General features: G+C 39.1%; 1 protein-coding gene and 1 pseudogene across 1 annotated transcript in view; both read right to left on the bottom strand.

Moving 5' to 3' along the window:
- The window catches only part of PRRG1 (proline rich and Gla domain 1), a 143,253-nt gene that overhangs the window by 55,734 nt on the left and 68,723 nt on the right, over positions 1-18,796 (bottom strand). Inside the window, exon 3 of the mRNA XM_068962200.1 lies at positions 6,725-6,885. Coding sequence (XP_068818301.1) covers positions 6,725-6,885 — 161 coding nt within the window. The remainder of the gene's footprint in view (positions 1-6,724; positions 6,886-18,796) is intronic.
- On the bottom strand, positions 18,049-18,687 carry LOC138071026 (transcription factor E2F6 pseudogene; annotated as a pseudogene).

Genomic DNA, 18,796 nt, shown 5'->3' with positions numbered 1-18,796 from the left:
TACACGTCAGATGCTGATAAGTGAGTGGTGACAGAGCTCAGAAACATCCACCTGGAAGAGGAAAGAGCAAGTGCCAAAGCCCTGAGGCAGGACACATGCTACATGTGTGTATGGAGCCACAAGGAAGCCACAGGAAAGTGACCAAGGAGTGATGTGTCACAGGAGATGCAATACAGAAGTGCCTGCAGCTGTGGTGGAGGTATGGAGTGGACAGAGATGAGGACTTATGGTGCAGTGTCCCGTGGGTGATTCTGACCCCCTGCAAGTTTATTGAGGAAGACAGGAAGCTGTTACAGAGGAGACACTTGTAAGGATCACTCTAGCCTGCTATTTTGAGAATGACCAATGACGAGGTGGCCAAGAAATCATACGAATGAGAGAGTGATGGTGGCTTGGACGTAAAGTGGTACCAAGAAGACAGGCTAAGAGGTGGTTCTATTCTGAATATGAATATATCAGCACTCTTGGCAGATGGAGTGTGGATATGAAAAAGAAGAGTCAGGGGTGGCAACAAGGTTTGGGGCTTAGCAAAGAGATGGACAGATATATGGCTACCACATACCGAGATTAGAGTGGGATCTATCCTTGGTGGCTCAGCGGTAAAGAATCTGCCTGTTGATGCAGGAGACATAAGAGACATGGGTTCGATCCCAGTGTGGGGAAGAGCCCCTGGAGAAGGAATGGCAACCTATTCCAGTATGCTTGCCTAGAAAATCTCGTGGACAGAGGAGCCTAGTGGGCTACAGTCCATGGTCACAAAGAGTCAGACACAACTGAGCAACTAAACAACAAACCACTGAGATCAGAAAGGCTGTGGCAATTCCAAGAGGTGCTGAGTAGGCAGTCAGTCACCTGGGTCTGCATTTCAAGGTAACTCTCCAGGACTCAAGGATATAAATTTGGGAGTCATTAACATTTCAAGCCACAAACTAGGAAAAGCTCACCAGGGGTGTGAGTACAGACAAGGCAAAAATGAGGTTATTGCTGGAGGGAGATAAGAGGGTGAGAGAAAGTTGTTTTTTTTTTTCCCCTAAAAGGTGGGTAGGCTAATGAGAATGATTCTATAGAGAGGGAAAAGGTGATGCTGGAGAGCACAAAGCAATTGCTGAAAGAGTTTCTTCGATTTGCTTTGAATATTGCTGAAATGCAGCATCCTGTCTCTGAGGGCAGGAAAGGATATAGAGAAGCACTGATATGCATTAAGGGCCAGAGAGGGAAGCCATCAAGACCTCATCACTCACCTTGAAGGAAACAAAAGAGGCCATTGGTAAGGTAGTATGATCTATAATTAACACATAAAAATCAATAGCCTACAAAACACATATCTAACCACAGATTTGCATCCAGAATATACAGAAAACTCAAAAATACAAGAAAATCTGATCAGAAGGTAACCAAAAGATAGGAAGAAAGATTTCACAGAAGAAAATATATAAATGGAAAATAAGCATATGAAATGATGTTTCTATGGCCACTAAGGAAACGGAAATTAAAATCACAATGTATCACTACACACCTATCACAATGACTAAAAACAAAAAAACAGTGATGACACCAAGTGCTGGAGAGTAAATTACTCTGTCAGTAGCCTACAGAACTATACATATACTTACAACAAATATATTCCTGGGGATTTACCCCAGAGAAATGAAAACTGATGTTCACATAAAAACCTGTACACAAATATTCATAGCAGCCTTATTTGAAATAGCCTCAAACAGGAAGCAACTCAGGTGACCCTCAATGAGAGAATGGTTTAAAAAAACTGTGATACATCATAGGGATCGAACCTAGGGTCTCCTACATTGCAGGCAGATTCTTTACCATCTTAGCCACCAGGAAAGCCCATTACCATGGAATACTACTCAGCAATAAAAAAGAATGACCTAGTGATACACACCGAACTTGGATGAAGTCAAGAGCATTATGTTGAGTGTAAACAGACAATATAAACAGGTTGCATATTATATGATTCCAATTATATAACATTCTTATAATGACACACGTAGGGAACAGAAGAGTGATTACCAGAGGTTAGGGATGTTAGTGGTGGTAGAAACGATGTGACTATTAAGGAAGATTTTGTAATAATGAAAGCATTTTGCATCTTAACTGTAGTGGTGGTTACAGGAGTCTACACAAGTGTAAAATGGCATAGAACTATACAGACAGGTTGTACCAATGTCACTTTCCTGGTTTTGATACAGTACTACTATTATGTAAGATGTAACCACTAGGGTAAAGTAGATAAAGGCTCTGGTGGGACCTCTCTGTGTTATCTTTGCAATTCTCTAAGAATCTATAATTATCTCAAAATAAAAAAATTTTAAAAATCTAATGCATCCTTGAAAGTTTAACTTGGACCATAGGATTTCTTAGAATTCAAGTCAAAATAAATATATATGGTATTAATTTTAAAAAGTCAATAGCCCAGGACATGAATATTCATAGCAGCTTCATCTGTAATAACCTCACACTGGAAACAACTCAAATGTCCATATACATACAATGATATACTATTCAGCAATAAAAATAACTATTGTTATGTGAACTATGGATACATCTGAACATAATTATGCTGAGTAACAAAAGAGTCATAATTATGCTGAGTCAGACAAAAGAGTGCATAATGTTATGATTTCACTTATAGAAAATTCTAGAAAATATATACTAATCTGTAGCAACAAATGGAGAAGGCGATGGCACCCCACTCCAGTACTCTTGCCTGGCAAATCCCATGGATGGAGGAGCCTGGTAGGCTGCAGTCCATGGGGTCGCTAGGAATCAGACATGACTGACCAACTTCATTTTGACTTTTCACTTTCACGCATTGGAGAAGGAAATGGCTTGGAGAATCCCAGGGATGGGGGAGCCTGGTGGGCTGCCGTCTCTGGGGTTGCACAGAGTCAGACACGACTGAAGTGACTTAGCAGCAGCAGCAGCAGTAGCAACAAAAATCAGATGAATCATTGCCTGGGGGTGGTCTTGATCATGGGGAGAGGTGGGAAGGAGGAATTACAATGGGGCTTTTGGGAGTGATGAATCTATTTACTATCTTCACTGTGGTTTCATAGGTGTATGCATATGTTAAAACTTACCAAGTTGTACAGTTTATATACGTGCGGTTAATTGTATGTAACTCAATAAGGTTTAAAAAACATCAATAGCTCACACATTCACAAATAATAACCAGTTAGAATTTTTCATGGAAAAGAACAACCCATTTACAATAGCAACAAAGAAACAGGAACCAACCTAAGGAATGTGCAAAACTTATATGATGAAAACAATAAAACATTTCTGAAAACAGTAAAACTTTCCTTACTTCAATAAACAGAAAGAAATCTCTTCTTGAGAGGGTGATTTAATACCTTAAAGATGTTAGTTCTCCCTAAGTTAATTTATAAACCGAAAGAAATCCAAATAAAAACACTGACAAATGACTTTTTTTCTGTGCTAGACACATTAATACTAAAATTTATATGGAAAAATAGGCATATGAGAACAAAACACTGAAAAAGCTTATAAAGGAAACTAGCTGTAATTTATATTAAATATGCTATCAATCTTCTATAATTAAAGCAGTGTGGGACTAGCATTTAAGTAGAATGATGGACCAATGGACTAGAATATGAACAATCCTGAAATTCACTAAGTACACATGGAAATTGGGTTATGGTAAAAGGTAACTAAAATCACTGGGGCAAAGAAGGACTTCGTAACAAATTGTGCGTGGACAACTGGATAGCTACATGAAAAACAATCAGATCCATAACTCACACCACACCCAAGAATAAACTAAGTGAATCAGAGGACCAAATGTAAAAATTCAAATATATTAAAAGAAATTGTGTGAATTCCTCTATAATCAGGGACTAAGAGGAAGGTTTTCTAGTATGATTTAAAATCTAGATTCAATAAACTACTTGTTTAATGTTTAGCTACAATGAAAATGAAAAAAAAACTGCATAAGTAAAACCCATAAGCAAAGTCAAAATATAAATGACAATTGCAAGCACATATTTGAAATGTATCACCAATAAAGGCTAGTATCTCTAATATATTTTCTAAAAATTCGGGGTGGGGGGGCATGGGAAGGACCATAAATCTGATAGGAAAAAAATGAACAAAAGGCCAAGACAACACACAAAATAGATATAATAATGGCCCATAAATACATGGCAAAATACACAACTTCGCTCATAAGAGAAATGTAAACTGAAACACAACCAAGATACCATGTCACACCCTGCTAGTCAGACTGTGAGGGATAGGCACTCTCTCAAATATCTTGGGGGGGATGTAAAACAGTACGAGCTTTCTGGCAAATTCTAACAAACCTACACACACATCAACCCTTGATAAGCAATCCAATTCCAAGAATTTATACTGAAGATGTACTTCCTATCATGCAAAATGATTTACCATGGCATTATCTGTAATTGTAAAAATAGTGGAAACTACTTAATGCCAAAATACAACAGACCGGCGGAAAAAATGGTAACACATCCTTACAAGCAAGTCCCGTCCAGATTTTTTTTTAAACAGGGTAAGTTCTGTGAATACATACAGAATGACTTTCAGAAGGGACAGATGGATGAACATAAATGTTTTTCCCTCCCTATTATGATATGGGCATTAAAATAATGAAACCACCGTATGTGTGCTGTAGAATTGGGCAAATGAGTTAATATACTGGTGTAATTGACAGCCAGGCTTCTCACTGTGGAAGAACATCTATGGAGAATATTTACATTTCACATACAAATATAGAATGGGGAAAACAAAAACCCTGAGGGGTGTTGGAACTGAAGATTAGCAGGATGAATATGCAGGTCCCTAACACACACAGACACATGCGTGTGCACACACACACATATTTATATGCATATACATGTATCATTTTTTTCCCTCGCTCTGCTGTTGGAACCTCCAGAAACAGTGATACTCTGATGGCAATGAAAACACTCTAGCTCCCAGATCTTGGTTTCTAAATATTATTCCTAACTAAAAGTAAGCAAGGCTCCTCAGAGAAACAACCAATGCCAAGACCAGGGCAGGGAAAGTACAACAGTATCCTGGAGTACCTTGCTGGGCCAAAAAGTTTAAAAAAAAAAATCAAAAATGATAAGAACATGTCAAAGAGACAGAGAAGCTGGTTTGAAGAAATTTCCATTAGCCAAATTTAAGATATTTTGATCAAAACACTGACAGTAATGGATTATAACTCACAGAATAAAATGATTTATGAAAGATAGATAGATCAAGGGAAAATTTTTGCCCATAGTGGACTGCCAGCTAACAAATGTACATAGAACGATGGAGTCAGAAACTCATCATTTAGCATTATGTTAAACTAGAATTTAATTGATTCAGTCAAGAACTATCAATAGCAGATGTTAAAACTAGTTGTTAAAACTAGGGGGTAGAAGTTTGGTGGAGAACAGAATATTTTTACATAGTGTCAAAGTATCTTCCCACCAAAGTTCTTACCTTTCCTTTAAAGGAACATGATAAAGCAGGATGAAAAGGTACTACCTTTATAAAAACCACAGTAGAGTACCTAAAATTTGTACATTTTTGGAAAAACACAATATCAAAACCTAATTTTTAAGTACATGAGCCAGGTTTTATCAGAAACTCCATACTACAAAATACTATTTATACTATAGTCCTATTGTCATTAAAATTATCTATGTACTATGAATAGGCTAGAATGATAAATACCAAAATTATAAAACTGATAGTACTAAAAATTCGAGTGATTTTATTCATTTTTATGTTTTACCATATTTTCAATGTCTCTACAATAAACATGTATTACTTTTATAAGAAGAAAAAGTATGGGAAGAAAAAAACCCACAAGGAGTAAGCAGATACAACAGAAAAAAGCTGGAAAGAAATTTAAAAGACAAGAGTGTTTTGTGATTGCATGATGGCATGATAGATGATGTATTCTTTTCCCTGTTTTCACCTGTGGGACTTCAGAGTTAAAAACCCTGACGCTCACAACTGATCACTTTACACACTGATTTTGCCTTTGCTGTGCACACCAAAATCTAGCGACACTGCCTCTCTGATCATCTCTCCTTGAACTCCTTCCTCTTACCCCCTGGAACCACATCATCTTTCTTTAAAACTTCTGCATCCACTGCTCCTGAGATTATCTGATGTCCCCTGAGCACATCCAACATCACTTGTTTCTCAAGTAGTGTTATTTTCACAGCAGCGTACAGGAGTGGATCTTTATACAATACCTACCTCTCTGAAACATCATTTCCTTCTGTAAAGCATTGTCAGAGTGGGGAGGGGAGTTCTGATATGTCTTTTCTCTGGTAGAAGTAAAATGTTTTAAAACAGCATCACTATCTATCAGCTTTCTCTGTACTTTGTGATCAAGCATGGTAGGGTCATGATGGTATCTGCAACTTTTCTGGACAAAGCCTTGAGTAAAACAAGCTTACTTACCCCTTACACGGATGATCAAACTCAGCTCAGCAGGGTTCTATGGAAATGGAGCCCTCAAACACAGATCAGCACACAGGAAAGTGGACCGAGGCCTCTGACCCACACCGTGTTCTTAGAGGCCACATTTAGAGTTAGCTCTTCAAGAGGTTAGTTTTTAACTGATAGCAACGCACACATTTGGGAATGCAGGTTTTAAATATACATCACAAAGGTAGGCAAATTTATGAATATTTTAAAAGACTGCCAATATACTCACAGTTTTTTCATTATTTTCAAAAGCTTCTCTTGCCTCTTCAAATGTACAGACTTCTTCTTTGCATTCACGCTCAATGTTGCCCTGTCTTATTTCTTCAAAGAGTCCATTCGCTCTTGGGTAGCGTTTTAATACTGAATTGGCTTTTTCTCCGGTGAGGAAAACTACAAAGAGATATAGTAATAAGCATAACACTGTAATCAAAAATACATGTGGAAAGTTACTGTACAAGATGAAGTCTGCTAGACGCTTTTTAAAGAACATAGCCAACACCCTCAACCTCTTTCTCTAGGTCAGCAAGGAAGTAACGCTCGGCTCTCAACCACCCCATCTGCTGTCTTCCTCATCATGTGTGTCCTTTCAGTGGCAGTTGCCCTGGGCAGGGACAGGGACATGATGAACTATCCTATATCCAGACTTTAGCACATTCCTGCCAACCATGGGTGTTTAAACATAGCAATAATGAAACCAGTACACGCATGCATTCATTACTGTAAGAGGATGCCCCAGGCATTCTGCTGGTGGATAGCAGCAATGAAATAAAAATCCAGTCTGTGGACTATCAGTCTTTGTTACCCCTAACTAAAAATAAATAAAACTCCATTTGACCTAATTATGTAAACCCAAAGCACCTTTACTCATGTGAAAGGAAGAGGTGACAAAATACTATCAAGAAATTAAGATAAATTTGGCCATAATTCATTCCAAAGGATATTAATAATCATTTTGTTCTAAATGCACTTAGCTTGAATATATTTTGACACGTTAATATATTTAACCCCATTTTGATGTCCTTCGGAAATAGAAAATTGTTCTGTCTGACTTGTAGAGGCATTTCATATAAACATTCAAAATGCACATTCATAATACCCAGTAAAATAAGGCAATGGTTATAATGCACACTTGTGGGAAATAATTTTTATGTACAGATTAATTTTAAACTATACTTCAATTACATTTGTCTAAAATGGTCATGCTTGTTTGAAGAGATAAATAGAATGCTACCAGAATTTAATCTTCTGCTAGTGCAAATAAATTAGAAAACACGCTAATCTTAAAGACCTCTGACATGTGACAAGGTACATAATAGATCCTTCAGAACATTAAGGGAAAAAATAAAGGCCACATTTTGGGGGGGAAAAAAACATTTTGAAGTTAAATGAAAATAAGTAAATACTCGTTTAAAAATGGCAACAACAGGAATGAATTTAAGGTTTACCTCAATTTTAGAAATGTGTATTTGACTTTATAGAGGATATGGATTCATTACTTAGGATTCTTTAAATATTCAAATTGATACAAGCTAGATGGGTACACTGAAAACTATGGTATGTCTTCCTTCTTTCTGTGCCTCAGAAGGGTTAAGTAGCGATAAAAATGGATCACAAAATCATAAAAAAAATCATTAGAAGAAATCCTAGAACATAAAAGGGTGCTGCTGAGTTGGAGAGTAATAGTTGAATTTTCTGCCAGTGCTTTTCACAGCTTAGCTGCATGAGCATCTCTTGTTGGACTTACTATCACACATCCTGCTGGGCCTACCTCCCAGAGTCTCTGATTGCACAGGGCTGGGGTAGAGCCAAGAAGCTGCATTTGAAGTAAGAGCCCAGGTCATGCTGGTGCTGCTGGGCCCACTCCCACAGTTCCAAAACCACTACTCAAATGGGAGCTCCTTAGAAAACTAGTTCTGAGGAAGGTGTTTATGGAATGCCGGGATTAACAAATGTAAAAAGATCTTTTACAGTATGACTTTTTAGGACTCTTACTATGTATTTAATATATATATATGAAATCTCCAGAAAACAAACACAACACACACGTATGTCACATTTATTTGACTATGGAGCCCTTTTCCAAGGGACATTTCATTGAATTAACAACTTCTTAGTCACTAGTCTTATTTATGGCAATGAGAAACAATTCTCTTCCATATAATAAGCCAACTAATACATGAAGATGGTAACTGACTTCCCTTGAGGCTTCTCTTTTCTAGGATAAACATGTCTCGTTCCTTCATCTGCTGGTCATATATTAGAAAAATACATAGGTGTCCCTGTATCATCTTTATCACATTAAATGCCATATTCTACACTGAGTGTGGTCTGACAAGTACAACACTAATCATGGCTATCAGCTTCCTTGTTTCTAAACACACTAGATATGTCAATTGTGCTTCCCTGGTAGCTCGGCTGGTAAAGAATCTGCCTGCAATGCAGGAGACCCTGGTTTGATTCTTGGGTCAGGAAGATCCGCCAGAAAAGGGATAAGCTGCCCACTTCAGTATTCTTGGGCTTCCCTGGTGGCTCAGCTGGTAAAGAATCCACCTGCAATGTGGGAGACCTGGGTTCGATCCCTAGGCTGGGAAGATCCCCTGGAGAAGGGAAAGGCTACCCACTCCAGTATTCTGGCCTGGAGAATTCCATGGACTATATAGTCCATGGGGTCGCAAAGAGTCAGACACAACTGAGCAACTTTCACTTTCAGATATGTCAATGAAGTCTAAGGCTTCCTTGGCTTTTGGTGACAGTTTTCTTTAAAATAAACCAATCAATAATATTGTATTTTAAGCTTTTAAGAGGGAAAAAACCCTAAATTCTCCTAAGGGAAAATCTTACATGCTGTCTACATTGAAAAATGTGTCAAGGAAAGAAGCTGACTCCTAAAATCAAAATGCAGGCTAATTCAGATCACACAACTATAAGGTAATGTACAGCAGGATACAGCCCTTCTAATTCCAGCCTAACCAAATTAACAACAGCATTCTACAAACATCTCCTGTGTATTTCTTGTACTGGGAGGCAACGTCATATAATACTGAGATCTCTAGATGCAATAACCTGGCAAGTAGGTTTTTATCTCACTTGCCAAATATGGTCAATTAGAAGTTATCAGTTGGAATAAGAATCTGACCAGTAGGAAAGATACTATTACAGATTAGTTATGTCCTGGGAAAGACCTAAGACAAAAAGGAGAAGGGGTGACAGAGGATGAGATGGCTGAATGGCATCACTGGCTCACAGGAGTCTGAGCAACTCCAGGAGATAGCAGAGGACAGGGAAGCCTGGCATGCTGCAGTCCATGGGGTCGCGAAGAGTCGGACACAACTTAGTGACTGAACAACAACAACATATCTGCCATATATTAGGGAACAGGAAATTGTGGAAGAGTATCTGCCAGTCCTAATCAAAGTAATTTGGAAATCTAATGGGTGATGTCAGAATTGGGATCCTTTCTATGAGAAAACAAAATCAGGGAAAGGTGGCATCTTGGACCTATAAGGTAAGATCAGACTATTTTTTCCTAAAACGCTGGGCAGTCTCCATGATGCAGGGGCTTGTGTTTGGACTTAATGTTTGAAACTAAGGTTGATTACTTTCCTATACCTCCTTTTCATCAAAATGTGTGAGGTACCCCAGAGCTGTCCAGAATCATGTGTACGCCTTCATCAGAGATGACATGATATGACAAGTATACAGACTGTAAATCTACTCTGAGAACACAACACTGAGGTGGTATTCAAACATGTTCTTGTCTCATTAAAGTACATAACGAAAAACCTAAGCTGTTTTCTTTCAATTCAGTTAGGGAACATCCTCACTAAGGAAAATATTTCAACTCTTAAGACTGAATACCACTATAAAATAAGTATATTAATTTAAAAAACATAGCTACTTTTTCATAATTTCAAAATGAATAGCTCTCACCCATGCTTTCTCTTCAAAAGAAAACAATAAAAATAAGTGAAATAAGATGACTTCTCAAATAACTCCCTAAATTACTCCCTTAAACCAAAATACATAGTCATGTTGCATACTTTTAACACTGCAGGATACCAAAACTGATATTTTAATGTCAAAAATCTTTATCTAGGTAAAATCATGTCCATATACTTGCTGAAAAACAGCAGATGGCAGGGCCTGAAAGTTAACAGCTCATGTGGAAAATCTCTACTCCACTTATCTAATCAGTTCTCTCATCTTGGGTTTGAATTTACTCAAAGAGCCATTATTTAAAGTGGCAAATGTTTACATTTTTCTTTTAAGTGAGCAAATTTTTTTCTTTAGGACTTATTTACTGAACACAGACTATGTACAATGAGATAATGACAAGTCACAAAGATCAATAGGAAATGGCCTTTGCCCTCAAGGTTCTTTGGTGCAGATAATGAAGATAAGAGATATACAAACAGCCCTAATGGAAGATGAACCAGATATATGCTGTTTGAGGTCAGCAGGCAGGCAAATTTCTTCTGGATAGGTATGTGGGTGGATGGGAGAGAGGCCTGGAGAAAGACGAGTGAAGTGTATTAGGGCTGGCCTTTCAGGGACATGCAAAGATGGTGAGGAAAGACACCCTATGAAAACAAAAAAGTGAGTGAGGGCCTAGAATCAAATAAACCTAGGGCCATAAATAAGGAATAATGAGCTTGCCAGTAGGGCAGAGTTCACCATTCAAAAAGGAAGAGAGGGAAATGGAACTTGAAATGGCTTGATAGCCATGTCATGAGGCATTGAATGTTAGGCTAAAATATTTAAACTATTTGATAGCATTCAAGATTTTAGACCAATACTTCACAGAGAAAAACCTAGAAAAATGTTTTTATGTACAACAGATTTAGGGGTAAGATGAGGAGAAAATGGAGGGATAAAGGCCAGGAAAAACGCTACTTACATTAGACCAGGTTAAGAAATGATAAGATCATGCTTTAGAATGGTGCCAAAAGGAAGGGAAAGAAAGGGACAGATGTGAAATTTAGGGTTAATATAAGGTAGTTCTACACAGAAGGTGGATTTTAGCTGTGATTAAAAAAAAAAAACAAAAACCAGGTGCTATGTGTGAGAAGAAGTGAGAATGTTTGAGAAATTTTGTGATCCTCAAAAGATAGACACATCCAATTAGTAAGTAACTGCATGGCTATTTAAAAGAAATATCAAAACAAAGTGTGAGTTTTTTGGTTTCCTAATGCACATAAGTTCAGTTCAGTCGTTCAGTTGTGTCTGACTCTGCGATCCCATGGACTGCAGCACGCCAAGCCTCCCTGTCCATCACCAACTCCCGGAGCTTACTCAGACTCATGTCCATTGGGTCGGTGATGCCGTCTAACCATCTCATCCTCTGCCATCCCCTTCTTCTCCCACCCTCAATCTTTCCCAGGATCAGGATCTTTTCCAGTAATTCAGTTCTTCATGTCACATGGCCAAAGTATTGGAGTTTCAGCTTCAGCATCAGTCCTTCCAATGAACACTCTGGACTGATTTCCTTTAGGATGGACTGGTTGGATCTCCTTGCAGTCCAAAGGACTCTCAAGCGTCTTCTCCAACACCACAGTTCAAAAGCATCAATTCTTTGGCACTCGCCTTTCTTTATAGTCCAACTCTTACATACATACCTGACTAGTGGAAAAACAATAGCTTTGACTAAATGGACCTTTGTTGGCAAAGTAACGTCTCTGCTTTTTAATACGCTGTCTAGGTTGGTCATAGCTTTTCTTCCAAGGAGCATAAACGTAACTAATGCCCATAAAAGTTATTTTTATACTATACTATATACTATTAAGTATGCAATAGCATTATATCTTTAAAAAGTAATGTACAAACCGTAATTAGAAAATACTTCATTGCTAAAAATGTTAACTACCGCCTGACAACGCAAGGTCGCCAAAAACCTTCAATTTGTAAAAATCACAATATTTGACAAGTGCATTAATAGGAGGTATGTATTATTTTTTTAAGAAGTGACCAAGCTGTCAAGATATAAATACCTATTAAGTTGTTTAGACCTAATTACTTCATAAATGGAACTACTAGGAATTTCTTTTGGCCTATGGCTGTTATTGAAAAGTCACTGCAATAACTAGGAGTACTTTAAACTCAGCAAGTTTGGGAACCTCTGACCTAGGGGTTCTGAAGACAGATTGGGTCTTGCCAGTGTGCTCCCAAATCCATCTGTCACATCAAGTTTCAATGGGCTGTGAAGTTTCTTCTCTGAGGAAGGAAACTGAGATCCGTTTTGGAACTTGAAAGTTGGTGACACCTGTCACATGGGCTAGTTACTGTGGCCCTGGTAAAGTTAGCAGGAAAAGAATCCAGTGTAGTCCCCACCCCATCCAGTCACACCCCCTCAGTTGTTGGTTACCTTCAGTTCTCCCCCAATTAGCTGCTCCAGTTCTGTCAGCTTGTCTGGGGAAGAGGCCAGGGAGATGAAAACTGAAATACAGGGTCACTAGGTAGCCGAAACACTGGGCAATCAGGCTTCCTGTGTTATGGAGTGAGCAGAGGGGAGTGAAGTGCTGGGTAGAAAGGTGTTCTCCTCTTTCCCTAGTGCTGCTGGTAATTACTACCAGCCCAGCAAGGGCAAACCTATGCCTCAGTTCATGAAGTGGCTCCTCTACTGTCCTTGGAATTGCTGGGTATCAAAAAGCCTGATTTGGGTGCTCTGGTTTCAATGTAAGACTATATGCTAGCAACAATATGAAGAGCAAGATAAAAGGGAGACTTCCTACAAATGCGCCTAGCATTCCATTATCTTTCTTCGGTGCAGGAGGCAGGATGTACTCCTCTATTTGTGGGAGAAGGTGAGTTTCACATCCTATTACTCCTTCATCTTCATCACTCCTCACAGGATGTACTCCTCTAGACTTCAGGTGCAACCCTAGAGTTCCTACATGTCCCACAGGAACAGGGCTGGTAAGGGAAGGAAGAAAGACATTCTCATATTTTCAGGGGCTGTGGTTACTTTGAGTAATGAATGTGATCTCACTGGTATCCCAAGTTTGTTAAATGGTACCCATCAGCTACACATTTACAAAGTAAGCAAGAGGCATTAAAGCAAACAGCTATGTGAGGAAAGCCAAAACCCTAAGCTTCCCTTCCTCATCTGTAGAACTGGAATAACAGCACCAACCTCAGTTATAAATGAGGTATTGGACATAAAGTGCTTTGCTCAGAGCCTGGCAAAGACTGGAGCTCAATAAACAAGAATATGATTTGTTATCACTGTCCTGGTAGCAGTTATTTCATTAAAGGAAAAACAAGAGATTTATTTACCAAGATGATAAAAAAAAATACACTTAGAAAAGAAAGAATAATTGATCAAGGATAGGATTAACTTGCAGTGAGTCTGTATGTTTAACTCCAGGGATGCCTGGAAGTCTGGTCCCCTTGGTCAAGTTTGGGATGAAATGTACAAGCTTTATACAATGCTGTTTAAAGCCCTTGGAGGTACTCTGTACTAGCCTGTCCAGTTTGTTGAAAAATGTATAGATTGATGGTTTGCACTGATGGCATGCAGCCTAATTTTAGCTATATGACCATTAAATATCAAAGATTCTCAATAAACTTGTCCTCTGGCTCCCCTGAGACCAAGGTTATCCTGCATGTATTTTGACTGTTCACAATGAGAAGACAAAGTATATCCTGTGTGACTAAAAATGGGCTTAGGAGCCATCTTTCTCCTGCTGCACCATACCTTCATCATTGTTCAGTCACTAAGCCATGTCCAACCCTTTGTGACCCTATGGACCATAGCCCCGCCAGACTCCTCTGTCCACGGGATTTCCCAGGTAAGAATACTAGATTGGGTTGCCATTCCCCTCCTCCAGGGGATCTTCCTGACCCAGGGATTGAACCCACATTTCCTGGATTGGCAGGTGGATTCTTTACCACTGAGCCATCAGTGTAGCCCATACCTTTAATAATACCTTATGAGAATCTCATAGGTCCTTTCAATTAGTTAGTGTCAAGTAGTGGCTACTTTGATGATTCATAAATATTCTGAGGATATCATGAGAGTTAAAATTTTGAGGGCTTCCCTGGTGGCTCCTTGGTAAAGAATCTGCCTGCCTGTGCAGGAGACATGGATCCCTGATCTGTGACGATCCCACATGCCATGAAGCAACTAAGCCCATATGCCACAACTAGCAAGCCAGTGCTCTAGAGCCTGGGAACCACAACTACCAAAGTCCATGTGCCCGCGAACCCATGCTCTGCAACAAAAGAAGCCACCGCAATGAGAAGCCCACACACCACATCTAGAGAGTAGTCCCTGATCTCCATAACTACAGAAAAGCCTGGGAAGCAACAAAGCCCCAGCACAGCCAAAAATAAGTGAATAAATAAATAAAATTATTCTCAAAAATTTCAAAAATTCTTCAGAATATAAATTATGGACTATTTCTGGTCCTTATTTAAGAAGGACTTGATTTTATAAGAAACTCATAAGGAAGTATCCTTTACCATACCTTACACGCTTAATTTTATTAACTTCAATTTTGGTCAAATGTGTGCTGATAAGTCTGTCATCATGAGAATTTTAGCAAAAGATCAGAAAGAAGCTCTTAAGAAGGACTGAGAATTGAAAATCATACACATGACAGATATACATATTTAGAGAAGCATGAATGAGTAGCTATAACAAAATATCCTAAATTATTTTCTACTGATATTTGGGTTATTTGATATCTGACATAATCATTTTGGATATTAAGGATAGTAAGACATTATTTATGCAGAAGTGACTCAAACTCATAAACCGAGAAACAAACCAAGACTAAGGTGATGCATTAGAACTTCTGTTTCACCTATAAGGGAGCCCTAGCTCCCGCAGACTTAACAAGGATTAGTTTACTCATCCCTCATCCACGAGCCTGGCTATAAGACTGGAAAGCTGCTCTCGCACATGAAAGCTGAGAAGTAGAAGGGACTAGGGGTGAGCTGAACTAGATCAACACACTGACAGCAACAAGAAGTGAAAGTTGGTGGATCTGAAGAGGAAAGAGACAGGAGGCCCTTTGAGGTTATTTACGAGTTTACAGAGGGCTTTTGTTTACATGATCTCATTTTACTCAGAACATTTTGCAAAGTAGAGTATTTGTCATATCTCACAAGTAAGAAACTGCTATTTAGAAAGGATGCTATCACTTGTGGCCATGCTTCCTTTGTTGGATTTTGGGGGCACCACCTTCTTCAGTTGTTTTTCCCCTTCCTCTCATTCTTCCCTCTCAGGAAAGGCTTTTTCTGCTGTCTTTTCCCTTAAAATAAATGTTAACTGGCCTCTCCTCTTCTCCTTCCCTCTTATTAGGTGACCTCATCCACTCTCATGTTTAGCCATCACATGTAAGTGACAGCTGCCAACTCTATAATGCACAGCCTGGCCCTGTCCAAGGAGCACCTGACCGATACACACACCTTCTGCTAAAACTCTCATGTTCATCACCTGTGCCCAAGGAGCACAATGAGCACTCCCAGACTGGCAGAGGCAGTCGGCAGGGACTACTAGGAGGGAGGAGGCTGGTGTTCAGCAGAGGGGCAGGACTGGCAAAAGCCACTGGAACTCACAGGTGTGCAATTCCTAAATGCTCAGTATTATCTTCCAATATTTTGATTTTTGATTCCTATGCTCTTTTTATACATGGTCTTAATTTCATGTTGCTTCAATTCTTTCTTTGAAAGCAAGAGAAGCTTAAGATATGAATTTCAATGATACAAGAACCTTGTATGCTACATAAGCCAAGTATTATTAGTCTAATTTTACCATTCACTGACTCACTCACTGATTTGTTCAAACATTTATGGAGCACTTTTTATGTGCCAGATGTTGGTGCAAGGCAGTGGGTTTAACAATAAGACAAAGTCCCTCAAGGAGCTCAGTCTAATGGCAAACTACTGAGTAAACTGAGGCACAGAGCGGTAAATGCTTTGCCCAATGAAGTGGAAATACTAGGTACTTGGAAATGATTGACTAGAGCTGGAGAGAGGGCAGGGTACCATTAGGTCATCATAAGTAAACCCCCTTGACTGAAGAGCAAGGCTACATACAGAAACCTATTACAGAATCTGCTTGCAAAAAAGGTTAAAATAGGGGACTCCCCTGGTGGTCCAGTGGTTAAGACTTTGCCTTCCAATGCAGGGGTGTGTGTTCAATCCCTGGTTGAGGAGCTAAGACCACAGAACCAAAAACACCGAACAGAAACAATACCGTAACAAATTCAATAGACTTTAACAATGGTCCACGGTAAACATTTTTTTTAATTTTTTTAAAGGTTAAAATAGTTTTCAATTGACACCATGACTGAATTCACACCTCGCAAGAAATTATTAAACTGTGATCTGATGGCATTTCTACACTTGCCCCCAAAGCCTGGGGCATGCCACCAGTTTGCTCCAACACAATCAATCTGTAGGGACCTTGAAGTCCAATTTTAGCACTGGGAACCATAGTGAGATACATTAATTAATTCTACAAACTTTAAGTATACAGCATATTTATGATACCTCTACATACAGAAGTTTGGATAAAACTCTTCTCTAACCCTCATTCAGAGGGTTCTAGTCAGTTATAAATGCCAGAGAAATTAGAGAATACATGTTACTTTCCATATAGACATTATTTAGGTTGTACAAGGGTAAAAAGTCTCACTTTGAAATACTTCATAAGCAATCTAAACATTATACAACTATACACAAAGACATCATGTCCAGATGCATGCATACCCCTATCCATTGCAGACATGAACCCATATTAAGGCAATTTCTCTTTTAATAAAAACAACTTATCCATGCAGCAAAGGGCAGAGTCCACAAAGAGCTGTCCATCCAGCCTGCCCAACAGTTTCAGTGATACTCTGTGTGATGCAGTAATCTCAGGAGGCAAGATGTCTATTTCACTGGCAAAAAAAACAGGGAATAATTATTTTTTTTTAAGAAACTGGAGCCTATTATACAGAGTGAAGTAAGCCAGAAAGAAAAACACCAGTACAGTGTACTAACACATATATATGGAATTTAGAAAGATGGTAACCATAACCCTGTACGCGAGATAGCAAAAGAGACAGATGTACAGAACAGTCTTTTGGACTCTGTGGGAGAGGGCGAGGGTGGGATGATTTGGGAGAATGGCACTGAAACAGGTATAATATCATATGTGGAACGAATCGCCAGTCCAGGTTCAATGCATGATGCTGGATGCTTGGGGCTGGTGCACTGAGACGACCCAGAGGGATGGTACAGGGAGGGAAGAGGAAGGGGGGGTTCAGGATGGGGAACACGTGTATACCTGTGGCAGATTCATGTTGATGTATGGCCAAACCAATACAATATTATAAAGTAATTAACCTCCAATTAAATAAATTTATGTTAAAAAAAGTTGTTTTCAAATGCAGAAACCATAATTATCTAGTAATCTAAGTAGTGAACTGCTCGAAGTTACTCCTGGCCTTATTGCTATAAGGGAGAATGGGAAAGCATAGGGGATGATTTATTCCTCTGAGGATCACATCTGGTGTGTAATTCACCCACCCGGATGTCCCCAAAGATTCAATACCTGGATCCTCACATGCCATTAGTCTTCACTTCAAGCAACTCCTCACTCTGCTCTGGAGGATCATCTTCTTTCTCAGGGTAAGGGTTTTCTGGTTGTGCGCTTTCGGACGAAGAGGTTCCTACACCATCCGATGTTTCATTACTTGGGAGATCCTCCGCCATTTCACATACATAAACATCGATAGGTCCTGTGGTGCTCTTCATATGTAATGCGGCAGAATCTTCCAGGGAAAGTAAAAGATCCATGCTGGTTTCAGCCGGAGCTCTAACTGCAAATATAGTCTGTTCACGGAAGATTTCAAGGCTATTAATATCTTCATATGACACATATGTTAGCCTTCGGCTTTCTCTGTCCGCTAGTAAGTCAACCAACTGTTGAGAACAATCCTTAATTAATCCATCCAGAGCTGCTTCTTTCGCTGATAAGTCAGAAATTTCCCTCTCCAGCTGCCTCTGTTCGGGCCGTATTTCCAATTCATTAAGATCAGGTCCTATCCATTGAATATAGTTCCTAGACTTTTTTTCAACCAGCTTGATTCCACTTAAGACACTGATGACATCATACAGTCTTCGTTTTTGTACTCCCAGTGTTTCTGCAGCTTTATTTAAGTCAAGAACACCTTTAGGACTAGATCTGAGAAGAGCCATAAATCTTCGAGTTAAACGAGACAGGGACGAATAACACCGAGGTATCTTCATTCCTGGGCCCTTTTTCCTGGACACCTGTTGCTTACTATCTTCTAAATTAATGCTTACT

This window comes from Capricornis sumatraensis, chromosome X, assembly GCF_032405125.1.
Source record: "Capricornis sumatraensis isolate serow.1 chromosome X, serow.2, whole genome shotgun sequence".
Taxonomy (NCBI): Eukaryota; Metazoa; Chordata; class Mammalia; order Artiodactyla; family Bovidae; genus Capricornis; species Capricornis sumatraensis.
The sequence above is the reverse complement of the archived record's forward strand: the minus strand, read 5'-3'. Positions and strand labels throughout refer to the sequence as shown.